The following is a 16,090-nucleotide window of genomic DNA, read 5'->3' as shown; positions in this document are numbered from 1 at the left end:
TCCTGTGGCACACACAAGGACACTGAAGCGGCATATGAGGTGAGAAAGGAGGCTTGAATGCTTGGCTCCACAGTGAAGGTGGGAGCAAGCTGAAGCAGACGTAGAGGCTTGTTTTTGTAGCCCAGTTAGTCTGCATGAGAGATGTTTGCTGTCCAGCTGGAGGAGTCCTTGAATGTTACTTATGTAAGTGTAATTAATGACCAATTGCAACACAAAGGGACAACGGCCATGTTGGTTATCTGACCATAACCATAAGCATACATACCAGCCTCTGGCTTCCTTACTATTCATTCCATCCTGGAAGAGCACATGCCAAGTGCAGCTGCTTCCTCAGCCTGATGAAGGGTATTTATACTCAAAAGCTTGTAAAGAAGAATTTTTTCCAACTATTTGAGTTGGGCTAATAAAAGATACCAGACTTAACCAAAGAATGTCTACCTATGTCCTTAGACCAACATGGCTATAACCTATCTCCCTGACCATAACACTGGCATTTCCTTATAGCTGAGTAAATCCTTCACTGTACTGCCTGAGCAGACTCAATTTTTGGATGATCTGTTGTAAAAATACACAGACCATTCCACAAAGGACCCAATATTGCCATCCATGATGGTTCCCACATTACAACTATCAAATGTTGTATCACCTCCTTAGCTTTTATGGTCTCCGAGAGCTGCCTCAGGAGCCCCGAATCTAGTTCTTCCCCTTGGTGTGGGGGTCTGTAGCAGACCCCTACCACCAAATCCCTTTCTCCTTGCCCCCCATGTAACCTAACCCACAATCCTTCTACTTCCTCATCCTTCGATTCCGTCTTGATGAGGGTCGATGTATATTGCTCATTGACATACAGCACAATCCCTCCCCCTTTCTTCCCCGCCCTGTCCCGAATCCCCTTGGGATTCAGAGCTGGGGGGCAGCAAAGGCACCAGTCACAGGGCTCAAGTGCCTATATACTAATGCTAGGAGCATGGGGAACAAGCAGGATGAACTAGCGCTTCTGCTTGCAGAAAACACCTATGACTTAGTAGGGCTAACAGAAACCTGGTGGGATTCGTCCCATGACTGGGCGGTACATATTGAGGGTTATAGGCTGTACAGAAAGGACAGGGTGGGGAAGAAAGGGGGAGCGGTTGCGCTCTATGTCAATGAACGATATACATCGACCCTCATCAAGACGGAATCCAAGGATGAGGAAGTAGAAGGATTGTGGGTTAGGTTACATGGGGGGCAAGGAGAAAGGGATTTGGTGGTAGGGGTCTGCTACAGATTCCCACACCAAGGGGAAGAACTAGATTCAGGGCTCCTGAGGCAGCTCTCGGAGACCATAAAAGCTAAGGAGGCGGTAGTCATTGGGGACCTAAACTACCCAGACATCTGTTGGGAGACGCAGACAGCAAAGTCCCACCGTTCACGCAGGTTTCTAACCTGTGTACAGGACCTCCACCTGACACAGGAGGTACATGGTCCCACTCGGGGGAATGCCTTACTGGATCTGGTGTTGGCAACGGGGGATGATATGATAGGGGACCTACAGATCGGTAGCCATCTGGGGGACAGCGATCACCTAATAATAGAATTCTTCATAAGACGTCGAGTGGGTAAGGTAACTGGTAGGGTGAAAGTGCTAGACTTTAGGAAAGCTGATTTCAATGTACTCAGGCGATTAGTCAAGGACGCACTGCAGAGTAGGAGTTTTGAAGGGATGGGAGCCCAAGAAGGGTGGCTGTGCCTTAAGGAAATGATCCTTCAGGCACAAAGGGAGACAATCTCGATGCAAGGAAAAAGAGGGAAAGAGGCCAGGAGGCTTCCTTGGCTGACCAGAGAAATCCAGGGCAGCCTATGGGCCAAAAGGGGGGCACATAAAAAGTGGAAACAGGGAGAGATCACCAAAGAATAGTATACCTCCTCTGCTCGTGCTTGTAGGGAGGCAGTTAGACGGGCCAAAGCTACCATGGAGCTGAGGATGGCATCCCAAGTAAAGGACAACAAGAAATTGTTTTTTAGATATATAGGGAGTAAAAGGAAGGCCCAGGGAGGAATAGGACTCCTACTAAATGGGCAGAAGCAATTGGTGATGGACAGGGGGGACAAGGCTGAACTCCTCAACGAGTTCTTTGCCTCAGTGTTCCTAAGCGAGGGACACGACAAGTCTCTCACTGGGGTTGTAGAGAGGGAGCAGCAAGGCGCCAGACTGCCATGCGTAGACCCTGAGATGGTGCAGAGTCACTTGGAGGAACTGGATGCCTTTAAGTCGGCAGGCCTGGATGAGCTCCATCCGAGGGTACTGAAGGCACTGGCCGACATCATTGCAGAGCCACTGGCGGGAATATTTGAACGCTCGTGGCGCACAGGCCAAGTCCCGGAGGACTGGAGAAGGGCCAATGTGGTCCCCATCTTCAAGAAAGGGAGGAAGGAGGACCCGGGCAACTATAGGCCAGTCAGTCTCACCTCCATCCTTGGCAAAGTCTTTGGAAAAAATTATCAAGGCTCACATTTGCGAGAGCCCGGCAGGACAAATTATGCTGAGGGGAAACCAGCACGGGTTTGTAGCAGGCAGATTGTGCCTGACCAATCTAGTTTCTTTTTATGACCAGGTTACGAAACGCCTGGACACAGGAGTAGAGGTGGATGTCGTATACTTAGACTTCAGGAAGGCCTTCAATGCGGTATCCCACCCCATACTGGTGAACAAGTTAAGAGGCTGTGACTTGGATGACTACACAGTTCGGTGGGTGGCGAATTGGCTAGAGGGTCGCACCCAGAGAGTCGTGGTGGATGGGTCGGTTTCGACCTGGAAGGGTGTGGGCAGTGGGGTCCCACAGGGCTCAGTCCTTGGACTGATACTCTTTAATGTCTTCATCAGTGACTTGGACGAGGGAGTGAAGTGTACTCTGTCCAAGTTTGCGGATGACACAAAACTGTGAGGAGAAGTGGACATGCCGGAGGGCAGGGAACAGCTGCAAGCAGATCTGGACAGGTTGGACAAGTGGGCAGAAAACAACAGAATGCAGTTCAACAAGGAGAAATGCAAAGTGCTGCACCTAGGGAGGAAAAATGTCCAGCATACCTACTGCCTAGGAAATGACCTGCTGGGTGGCACAGAAGTGGAAAGGGATCTTGGATTGCTAGTGGACTCCAAGATGAACATGAGTCTGCAGTGTGACGAAGCCATCAGAAAAGCTAATGGCATTTTATCGTGCATCAGCAGATGCATGATGAATAGATCCACAGAGGTGATACTTCCCCTCTATCGGGCGCTGGTCAGACCGCAGTTGGAGTACTGCATGCAATTCTGGGCACCGCACTTCAAGAGGGATGTGGATAACCTGGAGAGGGTCCAGAGAAGGGCCACTCATATGGTTAAGGGCTTGCAGGCCAAGCCCTTCGAGGAGAGACTAGAGAACCTGGACCTTTTCAGCCTCCGCAAGAGAAGGTTGAGAGGCGACCTTGTGGCTGCCTATAAGTTCATCACGGGGGCACAGAAGAGAATTGGTGAGTATTTATTCACCAAGGCGCCCCCGGGGGTTACAAGAAATAATGGCCACAAGCTAGCAGAGAGCAGATTTAGACTGGACATTAGGAAGAACTTGTTCACAGTTAGAGTAGCCAAAGTCTGGAATGGGCTCCCAAGGGAGGCGGTGCTCTCCCCTACCCTGGGGGTCTTCAAGAGGAGGTTAGATGAGCATCTAGCTGGGGTCATCTAGACCCAGCACTCTTTCTTGCCTATGCAGGGGTTCGGACTCGATGATCTATTGAGGTCCCTTCCAACCCTAACATCTATGAATCTATGAACTAGAACTGGTGCTTTGCACACAGCTTGATTCGGAGTTTGCAGCAGCTGCAACTGCTCTGTTCCTCACAGTTCATGAGATTATGGCTGCTCATCTAGAGGTCACCTACTATAATTAGAAGCAGGATTAAATTACCTGTAAAATTTAGAGCAAAGAAGTCTAAAAAAATCCCCAAACCTTACATCATTCAGCCTGAAGAAAATGTTAAGGGAAACTCACAGGGGTAGGAGAAAACCAACCTCCTGCAATTAAATTGTAACTTTCAGAGTCATCAGATAATTGTAAAGTGGCTGTGTATAGGAAGAAGGGTCTTAATTCTCATCCGGTGTATGGTCTTCTAAAAAAGCTAAAGCTCCTTGCATTGTGCCTCTGCTCCTAATGTGAAATACTGCCATGTCACCTCTACTGCTCTCAAAACAGAAGGGGTGGAGCTGGCTCAGCAGGAATGGAGAAGTAAGTTGCTACCTTTTCAGAGCTATAATAATTTACTTGTAAGGTGGAGGTCTTTTACCACAATCTTACCAGGGCTGTTCTGTTGACCGCACAACTGAGGACCGTTCTGCTTAGGACAAACCTTAACAGTTCAATCTGACCCTCACTTGGTCAGGCTTCTAACAAAAGACTAAAAAAAACACGTCTTCCGAATCTAGATGCATTGGGGGTAATTATAACAAGTACAATGATTTTAGATAAGCAGCTTCTTTAAAACCACAAAGTCAAAGTGAATCATCCTAAAGTAATGATCGTACCCAAACCCTAACAATAACCTGTGATAGCAGCCCTTATCTCTCCCCGGAAGCTTGAATAAAGAGAGAGGCTTTGTAGCATGCCCTGGCAGTCAACAGAACCAACTGAAATAGAGAACATGCAGAGGAAACAGGGAGATAAACTGTATTTAAGTGCAAAAATTAAAGTCAATTAAGGGAGAAAGGAAAAAAATGCACCCCTTTCTCTCATTAGGATAGTCTGGCCATTAAGAATAAGATGGTTTTAACAGAAAACATTAGCTTTTTGAAAGGAACATGTTTGTCAGAGTTTGGACTAATATACCTTTACTAATCAGATAATTGATGAAAATCGTGTCTGTAGATAAAAAGTCTGATGAACACATCATTGCGTAAATGATTTGGCGGAGAATAATAATAAAGCAAAACCTGAATGGTTCTGTTATGAGTGCCATCTCAGGAAAAGTTCAGCAACTACCATTGTCCCTGACAAGGTTTTATTATCATAGTGATGCATTATTAATAGATTTATAGATGCTAGGGCTGGAAGGGACCTTGGAGGATCATTGAGTCCAGCCCCCTGCCCCAGGGGCAGGAAGTCAGCTGGGGTCATAGGATCCCAGCAAGATAAATATTCAAATGTCTCTTGAAGGCGTTCAAGGTAGGTGCTTGAACCACCTCCAGCGGTAATCTATTCCAAACCTTGGGGGCTCGGACAGTAAAGAAGTTCTTCCTTATGTCCAGCCTGAAACGGTCGTGGGGGAGTTTGTGACCATTCAACCTTGTCATCCCTTGGGGAGCTCTGGTGAACAGACGTTCCCCCAGATCCTGGTGAGCACCCCTGATAAACTTATAGGTGGCCACCAGATCACCCCTAAGCCTGCATGTACACACACACGCACGTGTTTTGCACAACAGTAAGGCAATACATTTAGTCTTCTTAATTTTAAGTCCTTTTTTAATAATACTAATATTGTTAGAGTCACATGGAGGAGAAGTTGCTGTAATAGAAAAGGAACCTAGGTACACATTACAGGATAACAATCTGTATGGCATACTGTTGTCCATTTGTCCTCTGGATAGAACTGAAACAGCCAAAAGGGAAACAACATTTCTAATCTTTCTTTATTGGTTGTATTTTGCTCTTAGAAGATATAACCAGTTGTTTTTACTAGTGCCTCAAACAACTGGCCTTATAGTCTGGTACTTCTCTATTTATTAAATGTTACAAACGTTACCCTTCATAAAAAGTTTGAAAAGTTCACTCTTCAGCATTGGAGGAATTACTGCTGGCATTTATATCAGTCAGTAGGTTCTTCAGTTTAAGTCATGGTAATGAAAACAAAACTCAGGCATTAAACCCCAAAAGTGCTTCATGTGCTTTGAAAATGCAAAGAAAATAATTCTCAGAAGTTCTAAATGTTTAGGGCGGACAAATGACCTGTGCTTAGGAGATTCAGGTTTTGGAATTATGCAATCAGTGAATGTAGCTCCTATCCATCTAGGATGCCATTTCTCCAATTAAATGCTGCATTTGCTCCATGTGTTAATGTCTTAACTGGTGGGTTAATCAGCTCCCATCTGCTCTCCTCTTTAAGTTCTTCACAGAAACACATGCCCAGTGAAGGAACCTGGAAGAGCCAAGAAATGACAGCGGAAGTTATATTAGAGCTAACCTAAAAATATTGGCACCAGAGAAGTTACAACATTTAGCCTGAAGCATCTTGCAATCAAATATTTTGGCTATGGAATATGGCTGTGCATCTTAAGAGCAGTTTAAGGGTGAGATTATATATTAGAGTTAGCAAGTTAACTAGTGCTAACTAGTGCTTAACTGTGTTAAGGTTAACTAATGCTAGTGATCAGTCACATATTTGGGGTTAATACCCTCTCTTATGTGCACTGTTCAGACCTGTGGCTAGTGCGCTGGTGAGTAGGGGCATGGCTACGACCTGCAAGTCTGTTTTATGCCCACCCTGCTTGCTGGATCTTTAGCTACAGTAGAGGCTGGGGAGGAGGCAAGGGAAAGGGCCCCTCTGTGCCACTTGGTTCACTACCTCTGCCTTGCACCGGCCCCAGGATCCTTCTTCTATCTGTGATTGCCCCTTCACTTCCCAATTGGTCCCTCCATCCCCTGATCACTGCCCTGCCACCCCAATCAGCCAGAAAGCAGTGGCACTTGGCAGCAGCTGGGGGAAGGGTGCCCCCTTTCTGCTTATTCCCAGGCTCCCTGCATCCTGTGCCTCCCCTGCACACCTGGATCTAGCCACCACTAGACCCTGCAGCTGCTTGGCAGCTCCTTGCTCCCTGCTGCCTCCTGCTATAGGGCCTGGCAGGGGCTAGATCTGGGCATGCAGGGGCATCATGGTCTGCAGGAACTCCTGGATCAGGCAGACAGGCAGGGGACATCCCCCCCTCCCCCATTGGCATATCTGCCACTCTCAGGCTGACTGAGGTAGTAAGGCAGTGATCCAGGGATGGAAGGGCTGATGCGGGGTGAGGGAGAGGTAGTGATTGGGATGGTAGAGGAGGGTTGGAAGGAGAATGACTTGGGGGACAGGGGCAACAGCCCAGCAGCTCCCCATCCACTCCCCACTTTCTGCTACCAATTCTGGCACCAAACCTCTTCCCCATGCCTCCCTTTCCACTCACTCCATCCTCACCCACCTGTTGCCCAGCTCTTCTCAGCTGTCAGTCCAGTGCCATAGAGTCCTGGATGATAGCTAGTCCACCTAGAAGCAGTGCCGCAGAGGATAATTGGTGGCTTTATCTCAGGTGAACACCCAGAAGCTAAGTCAAGCTAGGTAGCACAGCTCAGAGATCATCCTTGCATGAAGTGGCATAGCTTCAAGATGCCTAAACGGCTCTTAGTGCTTGTTAAACAGCCTTAATGTGTGATCATTCAAGCTTTTAGCGCTCTTAACATGACATAATTATAATGTGTAATTTACCCTAAGGACACACATTACGATATTCTGCGGTTTGCTTTGACAGTATGAAGAACTCCTAGTTGCAGTACTCTAGTGGAGTTTGTCTCCAACCCCACAAGCTCAGTCAAGGCCTTGCTGATGGAGCTATCTTTTTTCCATTTTATGTCAGTAATAAAGACCCTGTAGGTCAAATTCTCTCCTCACTAATACCAGTGTAACAAGTGCAACCACACAGATATAATGGAAGGGAGATTTGCCTTGTTGAATTTATGTTGCTAGTGATATCACACAAACCAGAAAGATCAAGTTTAGTCAATGGATCCTAAGACCAGCTTACAATACAAAAACAATTTAATATATAAACAGAGCAAAACTGACTCACACAGACACAATATACTTAAAACCCTTTACACCACCTTAAAAATGGGACTTTATAAAGTACAGCTACATTGTAGTTTTACACAATGACACTGAATGCACCCTGTATCCATATTTTAGTTCCAGAGAAACTAAGACATGGAGTCGGATATTTCAAAGGCTTATCTGTCAGTGAGGTGTGCAACCTGTTGACTTTCAATAGGAGCTAGGTATGACGTGTGCCCCAGAAAACATCCCTTGGCTCATGATCAGGGAAAATTTTCTGCTGGAACTGACATTTCCTGACCACCATTTCTGAGCTACAATTATCATAGGAATTATAGGAAAGTAGGGCTGGAAAGACCTCACTAGGTTATCTAGCTCAGCCCCCTGCTCAAAGCAGGATCACTCCTGATGAAACCACCCCAGGCAAATGTCTGTCTAATCTGCTTTTGAAAGCTTCCAAGCATAGAGAGTCCACAACTTCTCCAGGTAGCCTGTTCCAATGCCTAACCACTTTCTTTGATTTGCAAGTGCCACTCCAGTTAATACAACCCAAGATACTGTTGTTTTGTTTTGTTTTTACAGTATTTTTTGCAACAAGAGCACACTAATGTGAAGCTCCCTATTTAATTAGGGAACCATGTGTACCCTGGTTGAGTAGAGTACCATGAGCACCTCTGGTTAGTATGCAGTTAAAGTAAATATTTACCACTGCTTGAGTAAGTTCCTTACTAAAACTATTGAGAGATACAGAGAAAATGGTATTTTGTGAAAAACAAAAACAACCTTGTCTCCACACACATTTCTTACCTTTCTAACCAACTGGGCAAATTCACTGCTGTCTCTGGGTGGGAGCCCAACTACTGGTCGGGTGAAGGAATCCAGGGATGAGCCATGGCCCACAATCAGGATGGTGCCAGCTATATCAAAATAATTAAGGAAAAGTAGTAAGAAAGCTATAACTCCAGTTCACTGTTTGTTGGTTCTACCTATGGGCAGGAGTCTTGGTTTCTGCTGTTCATCTTTACCAGAACTCATTGATGGACTGGGAAATATATATTTAATCTCTTAGGAAATGTTTAGTGTATCACAGGCACTTCAACTAGCGAGAGGAGAAATTGCTGGGAGGGAAAATGAAGTGTTTTGAAAAATATGCTAGTTTACATCAAATCACATCCTGGCGCAGTATGACTCTGCATATGACTACCTTCTATCTGACTTCAAACTAACATGGCTAAGTACTTCTCCCTGTATATAATGTCATTCAGCAATAAAATGTTTTATCTTGCACTTACATGTTATACTTAGACCATACTAAATGTGTGGAAACTTAAGCAGTGTTAAAGTTAGAACATGCTAGGTCTACAGAAGAGACTTTTATTGCACATTAGACTAATCTAATGCACAGTAAAGCATCACTGTCTACATGTGCATGTCAATTACTGTGCATTAAATTAGTCTAATGTGCCATTTGCTAGTACCAATACATACAGGTACTAAAAAAACAGCACATTGACTAATGCACCAAAGTGCACATATAGACCCTGACTAGGAGCAATTTGCTCCTGGTCACTCTAGGCATCAAGGGGCCACAATTGCTGCCTGGCTAAGCCCTGATCTCCACAGGGCAGGGGGAGCTGTCCCAGCTCCAGGGCAGCTCCCTCACAGCTGCGCAGAGATCAGGGCTGGCCTCAATCTCCATGCAGCTGGGAGGGAGGTGCCCTAGAACCAGGACAGCTCTCTCTGCCTCCCCAGAGCCCAGGTCTGACCCCTTGCCCCCTGCCAGCCCTGGGGCTGACACCTGGGGGAGCCTGGAGCTCTCTCTGGCTGCCACTGGTGGTCAGAGCAGGGAAGGAACAGCCCTGGACTGAACTGCTTCCATTGGGCACGTCTGTACATGTAAGCACGTGCACTTGCAACAGCTCAAATAGAAGCAGTGCAAATTTGAGCCGGGGCTTTTTGCCTCGGTGTACATGCCCAGACATACACTTTGGTGTGGGGCAAATTGTGCCACTTGGGTCAAAATAACCCTGCCTGGCTCCTCCCAGATCTGCAGCCAAGGGGAGGTAGAGCCTGGGGTCTACACTTATGCAGTCCCCAGCAGTATAAAAATCTGCCCTGTCCTGGCCCCATCAGTACAAAAAGTTGCCCTTTCAAGTAGCTCAGGGCCACTTGCTCTCAGGAGCTTCTGGGGCCCAGCCAATTGGGATCTGTGGACACTACCCCTTGTGCCAGCTGGAGTGCTAAAGCAGCCCTGAGAGTTCCCTGCACCCTGTACCCACTGCAGCAGTCTGGCACTGGGAGCTGCTGCCTGGCTGTGACCTGCTGCACACCTGCAAGACCTAGATGGGGACTGCACAGCCAGTAGAGGCATTTGCCCCTCTAGGCCAGCTGCCAGTGGGATGCGACTACACGGTTGGACTTTGTGTAGCATTACTGCCATATGTGCTTCTGTCCAGCCATCTGAGCAGCTATCACCTAGAAGATATTCCCAGTGTGCTGGCCTGCTTTGAACTGTCAAAGCATGTTCTCCACCCCAGTTGGCCAGAAGATCAGCCACCTCCAACTGGGTCCAAGGTGCCAGCTCTGAGCATGCTCCTCTGCCTGGGTTCTGCCACTTGCCTCCCGAGCAGGAATTCTGCTGTTCCCTATTTGAAAACTGAAAAATCCCTGATAAAAAAAAATCCCCAAATCATTCTATAAACTACCCTGAAACCAATGTTCCTCCACAATTAAAGCAAAAGACCACTATATATAGAGAGAGTGAGAGAGAGAGAGAGAGAGACAGCAATCAGTTGGGCAACATTTTATTGATATTGTTAAAGCAATTTGGAAGCCTACCAGTGTCTCTATCATCATAATAAAATGAATTCTAAATACCCATATGTTTTGGTGTTTGCCTTTGGTTTTCTTACCATAGAGCAGTTAGAGCTCCCCCTGACCCCTTCACTAACCAGGATGTGGGGACAGTTGCCACAGCTCCTGCCAGCAGGTCTTATCTTGTCTGGTAGCTGAGCACACAGGGTGTGCTGGGGGGATGTGGGGCTTGCAGGAGGGAGGTGGGAAGTGGGGGATGTGGGTGGCCGAGAAGGGATATGGGGGGCTGTGGGGTGTGTGGGTTAAGTGTGGGTGGATCATGGGGGAGACTGTGGCAGGGGGCTGCTTGGGAGGGGTGAGTCCCCTGCCCCCTTAAGGACACAGCCTCCCTGCACAGCTTATGGACTGCCCCCACAGGGGCCACAGTCCCCCCAACCGGGGCCACATGGCCCCTTCAGGGACTACCACCCCCCCCGCAGGGCCCACATGCCCTACTCCCACTTGCTCCCCCAGCTCCTCCAATGGCTGCCCCGCCCAGCCCCAGCCTCCTGGCACTTAGAAAGAAAAAAAAAGCCCCATACCCACTGGCAGTACCAGCTGCTGTCGGGGCACTGGGGCATCATGGCAGAACCCCCTGTGCACCATGGGGTAGAAGGGGGCAGCAGGGCCTGGCACCCGTGCTGCCACTGCCCTATCACGTGGGTGCGGCTGGGGTCAGCAGGGTGCCATGCAGCTCCACGCACTGGGGCTGCTGTGGCTGTCACCTGCACCCCGTGCTGCCATTGGAGGGGCTTGAGGGGCAGGTGGGGGATGGGGCCAGGTGGGCTAGTAATTCAGGGGGCTCAGGGAGCAGGTGGGGTTCCCTCAATGGTCCCCTTCCCCCTCCTCCAGCCCCTCCCCCCCCACTTACCAGCACAGAGTCTGGGTCCAGCTCCCTGAGGCTGGTATGCTGCCTGCCCTCCATGGGCAGGAAGCCTGCTTCAGCACTGGGGTGAGGGCCAGCCATAGAGATGCTCTGGCTAGCTACTAGAATGTCTCTGTGAAGGATCGAGCCTCTGGTTGCCTCAGGGGACAGTCCGGGACCATGCCCTGCCCCACTTTTTTCCCCTGCAGTTTTTTTTTGAGCCCTGTGCTGCAAATTTGCAGCATGGGAAACATTTTTTGATTCCCGCACATGCCTCTTGCAGCGTCTCAAAGCACTCCTGTGGTCATGCCCATCAAGAGCAAATTTGCTCTCGATGGGTGCATGTTCAGATGTGTGCCTAGGCACAGTTTAATGCACCTGACTTTTCTGTGCTGAAAATTCAGGTACATTAATTGCACATTTAGATGTGCCCAGTGTGAACAGTTGCACATTAAGGGTTAATCCTATTTCTTACATGTACAGATCTGACTTAACGCTAACAGGCTGGCAAGCAGGGGCATAGCTAGGAGCCAGGGCACCTTGGCCCTATCCTTGCTCTGGGTGGGGGTGAGGGGCCTGGGAAAGGTATATCCTGGTATTTTAGAAGACTGCAAATCACTCTTTTTATCTCCATGAGGCAGACTGAAGTTGCCCTAACATGAGGTAGGTAGCACAGCCTAGAGCTAACCCTCATCTGAAGTAGTGGAAATTTAAGATGCTCAAAAGGCACTTAGCATGAGTTAATGAGCTTTAATCTGCAGATCTCACATTTTAAGTGTTCTTAGTATGGTCCTATTCTACTGCACATTAAAGCGGTACATCAAAAACTGTGCTAGTACGTGAATGTGCAGTAGAATAGGTTACTGTGCACTGTTACCTAAAAAGTGTGCACTTGTGCTACTATGTATTAGCACAGTCTAATGCGCATTTATTTAGTACCTCAGGGCATTTATACATGTGCTCTGGGGGGGGTGGGGATGGACACTTCAATTACAGCGGCTTTGAGAGCCGCTCTACTTAAAGCGCCCAGAGCATCTCATGTATCAGCGTTTCCTGCGCTTCAAAATGGCAGCGGGGGCACTTTATCTAAGGCTTGTCAAACGAGCTTCAGATAAAGTATCCCCACCTGCTGGAGCAGACTCTTTTAATTGGGGCTGCTGGAGCTCAGCAGCCTCCTGTGTCTCATGTATCAGCATCCCTCCACTTCAAAATGGTGGCGGGGGTGCTGTGATTTTAATGTGCATTAGTAAAAGTGCATGAATGCATGTGTAGATGTGCTCTGTATGCAGTAATTTAGTATAATACAGGTTGATGTCTAATGATCCACTGCAAGGGGAGGGCAATGCCAATAATCCGCAAAGCATGCGTTTCCTCTGACAAGCCTGTTTATTGCTAACAGTGATAGTGAAAACTGTAAGCACACATGTGAAATATTTACCTTCGCTTGTGTAGGCATCGACAATCTGTCTTATTACTGCTGAGCATCTGTTTACATACTCTTCATAACTTTCTGATGGCACCAGAGAAGCAACTGGGACATTACATCTGACGATAAAATCATGAGTCACTCATTTGGCGAATATTTCTTTTGTTTTCTTGAGCACTCAGCATTGTCAGACAAACAATCTGTTTTCTTATACACCATCTCTGACAGACAGAAGGTGCTCATTGCAGAGATACATGCAAAGGGTATCACAACATATGCTTTAGGCCATTTTCTGGTGTGTCAGCTTATACTGAACTAGCTTCTTTTTTACAAGCCATGTTGCTGAGTCAGAGGTGCTCAGGGAGTCAAACAGTACCTAATACAAATAAAGGTATCAAAAGCTGGCTCTTAGCAACACTTCTCTTACATAACACCATTGACAGGAAATGTAATTTATCCCCCAAAAATGCCTGGGGAGTGGTTGGAAAGAACCACTGCAGAAGCATGGGGTGCAGGTCTACAGACCACAGCAAATTCTGAAGTATTTACTCGTTTCTTACTCCCATCAACACTGGTGAAAGGATACATTTCAGGATTTGGCCCACTGGCTTTAGTCTCCCTCTTAAAGTCAATTGGTTATCTACTTTAATCAAACAATTATACATAAAACTTATTTTTAACGTAAAAAGTCTGTATAAAAATCAGTGAGAAAAAAATCCCAGCATCAGCCTTCCAGTTTCTTTTACTTTCTAGTGTTCTACACTCTAAGAGGTATTGTTAAAAAATTAAGGACCAGATTTTAAGCTGCTGGAAAACAGCACAACTCCACTGAAAAGCTGAGTGCCTGCTGCTAAAGATTTTGGGTCCTGCCTTCACGGCAGGAGCAACTGCATAACATCTCAGTGTCAAGCTGAGGTGGGAGCAGAGCTCATGTGTTTTGACTCCCTTCCCTGTGCTCCACTCATTGCACCAAACTGCTTCTCAGTGCAATCAGAGGTCTCTTTGGCTTGGACTAGATATCTCTACTAAGGCGAAGCTATTAGAGACCTGAACCTGATAGAAGATGATTATTTTTTCTACCTGCATGGATCAAAATGTAAGTGGGTAGTGAATTTGTTACATGTTAACTTTGCCACGAGGCTGACTTTGCCAAAATCTCAACAGCAAAAGGTTTTTCTAGTAAGGTAACAGACCACGTTGACTTTTCTATATAATTATCTGACACCTTTAGGAGTCACCTAGACTGATGTGAAAACTGGATGACACCTGGAGAGCCAACACACAAGTGAGAAACTTGAGGGAGACAACATCTCTATATCTACAGCAATAAGCTGAGTTTCTGAGTAGGAGTCAGTGGAGTCAGGTACTCAAAGCATAATTTGGACCCTGATTGGCTCACCTCCACACTTACAAAAGAAACAGGTACACTGGCCCTTCCCAACAGAAAGGCCATCCCTCTGAAGGCAGGAGGAGCTGCTGAGGTTTGGGAGGGATGGCTTTGGGTGGAGTTGTTTGGAACCCGCATTGGGAGCCAGTGGATTTTGATGCCTCCATGACAGGAATCAACCTTTTGTAAAACCAACATGTCAGGTTATGGGCTAGGAAAGTCCGTCTCTTTTCAGGGCTCACCTGGGGAAAGGGAGACTAGAAAAGGAGGGTGATGGTACTCTGGAGAAGAAAATAACATTGTTGCTATACATGTGTACCATAAAAGTTTATAACTTGTGCACATAGTGAAGTTGCTGGATGGGCCTGACTGAGCTTGTGGCATATTCAATTGGCAATGCTGTGGCTCTACAGAACTTTCCTCTCAGAAATGTTTTACTGATTGCCATTTACGCCTTGCCTCTGTTACATCAGTTGGGTGATGGCTGTGTGTGTGTGTTTTGAAATTAGACAGATGCTGTGGAAAGTGAGAAACTAGCACCTTTGCTGTGACATACATTTGAATACCTGTTGATCCAGGAAAATGAAAGGATTCCTCCATCAACTCATTTAAAGCAAAGGACTTTACTTAGCTGTGAGTAATATAATAAAGGAACAACCTTTTCTTTTTCTTATATACATGTGGGAAATTCCAGAATGACTTACCTTTAACAGATGAGTAATTTCTTAAGTCTGGTCATGTACTGCAAATGCTGTGAGCAAGAAAAGGGACTAGAACAGGTCCAATGGTTGTTATCATTTCCTGTTCCACTGTGGTTTGCAAATGGTTAGAAACTGCACCAAACTGCAAAATTGCATGTGAAGCGACTTTGCTAAGGGGCGTGGTTATTTTTGAGAAAACCAAAACAAAACCTACTATTCAGTTCAATATAAAAATCTATTTTAATGGCACATTTAACAACCTGAGAGTCTAGTAAATTAGAGCAGCAGCTGTCTGGCCTTTTGTTCATCCATCTCTTCCTAACACTCTGATTTTCATTACTGTGTTCCAGGATGTTTGGGAAATGCATTCCTGTTTTCCTTGTACTTGCTGCCATTGCCTGGGGCAGGGAGAAACTCAGGCCATGTACAGACATTCTAGGGATGCAATCTACAATCACACCGCTTACTTTTAAGTGGTGTGATTGTAGATTGTATGCCAGCTTTACAAATGTTTGCCAGTACTGGGAGCCTGATCTAGGCAAGTCAGGTTGGAGGAAGGGGATGGCAGGACCAGGGGGCCTAGTGGGTCCACGGGAGCACTGATAGAGTCTGCAGGAGACTAGCAGCACCATGGGGTGGGGGTGGTGGGATCAGGGGGGTAGGGATTGGTTGGGGTTTTGTGGGATTGGAGAGGCTAGTGGGTCCACCGGAGGGATGGGGGGAGGGAGGGGTTAGCAGAGTTGGGGGGACGGGCAGGTCTGCAGGGGGTGTTGGTAGGCCTGAGGAAGGGGTTGTCTGTCTGGAAGTGAAGGGGCTGGGGGGCTAAAGTTAGCCTTATCAGGATGGGAGGGGAAGGAAGGAAAAATACAGCCCTGAGGCTGGGGTGAGCAACTGGGCTTTCCCAGCCCTGGGGTTGCTCTGTGAAAGTGTGCACACATTCCCAGGACCTGATGTACAATCACACAGCTTACTTTATGGTGCATGATAATAGATCTAGCCCCATGTGTACATATTTGCCAATGCCAGGAATCATTCGGGAACCCAATCTA

The 16,090-nt window shown here is 47.1% G+C and overlaps 2 protein-coding genes across 3 annotated transcripts in view; one reads left to right on the top strand and one right to left on the bottom strand.

The window, feature by feature from the left end:
- The window catches only part of RSPH1 (radial spoke head component 1), a 71,111-nt gene that overhangs the window by 39,833 nt on the left and 15,188 nt on the right, over positions 1–16,090 (top strand). The window contains exons 10-11 of one of the 2 annotated variants that reach the window (XR_002090138.2): positions 14,185–14,316; positions 14,850–14,973. The exons of the other annotated variant lie outside the window; for it this stretch is intronic. The gene's annotated coding sequence lies outside the window, so the exon portion shown is untranslated. The remainder of the gene's footprint in view (positions 1–14,184; positions 14,317–14,849; positions 14,974–16,090) is intronic. 2 annotated transcript variants of the gene reach the window in all.
- Positions 5,304–16,090, bottom strand: part of UBASH3A (ubiquitin associated and SH3 domain containing A) — a 35,453-nt gene continuing 24,666 nt past the window's right edge. The window contains exons 12-14 of the mRNA XM_019487181.2: positions 12,966–13,072; positions 8,617–8,726; positions 5,304–6,147 (exon numbers count right to left, since the gene is read on the bottom strand). Of these exons, the coding sequence (XP_019342726.1) occupies positions 6,010–6,147; positions 8,617–8,726; positions 12,966–13,072 (355 nt within the window). The 3' untranslated portion in view covers positions 5,304–6,009. The remainder of the gene's footprint in view (positions 6,148–8,616; positions 8,727–12,965; positions 13,073–16,090) is intronic.

This window comes from Alligator mississippiensis, chromosome 1 (genome assembly GCF_030867095.1).
Source record: "Alligator mississippiensis isolate rAllMis1 chromosome 1, rAllMis1, whole genome shotgun sequence".
Lineage (NCBI taxonomy): Eukaryota > Metazoa > Chordata > Crocodylia > Alligatoridae > Alligator > Alligator mississippiensis.
This window is presented reverse-complemented; position numbering and strand designations above follow the sequence as displayed.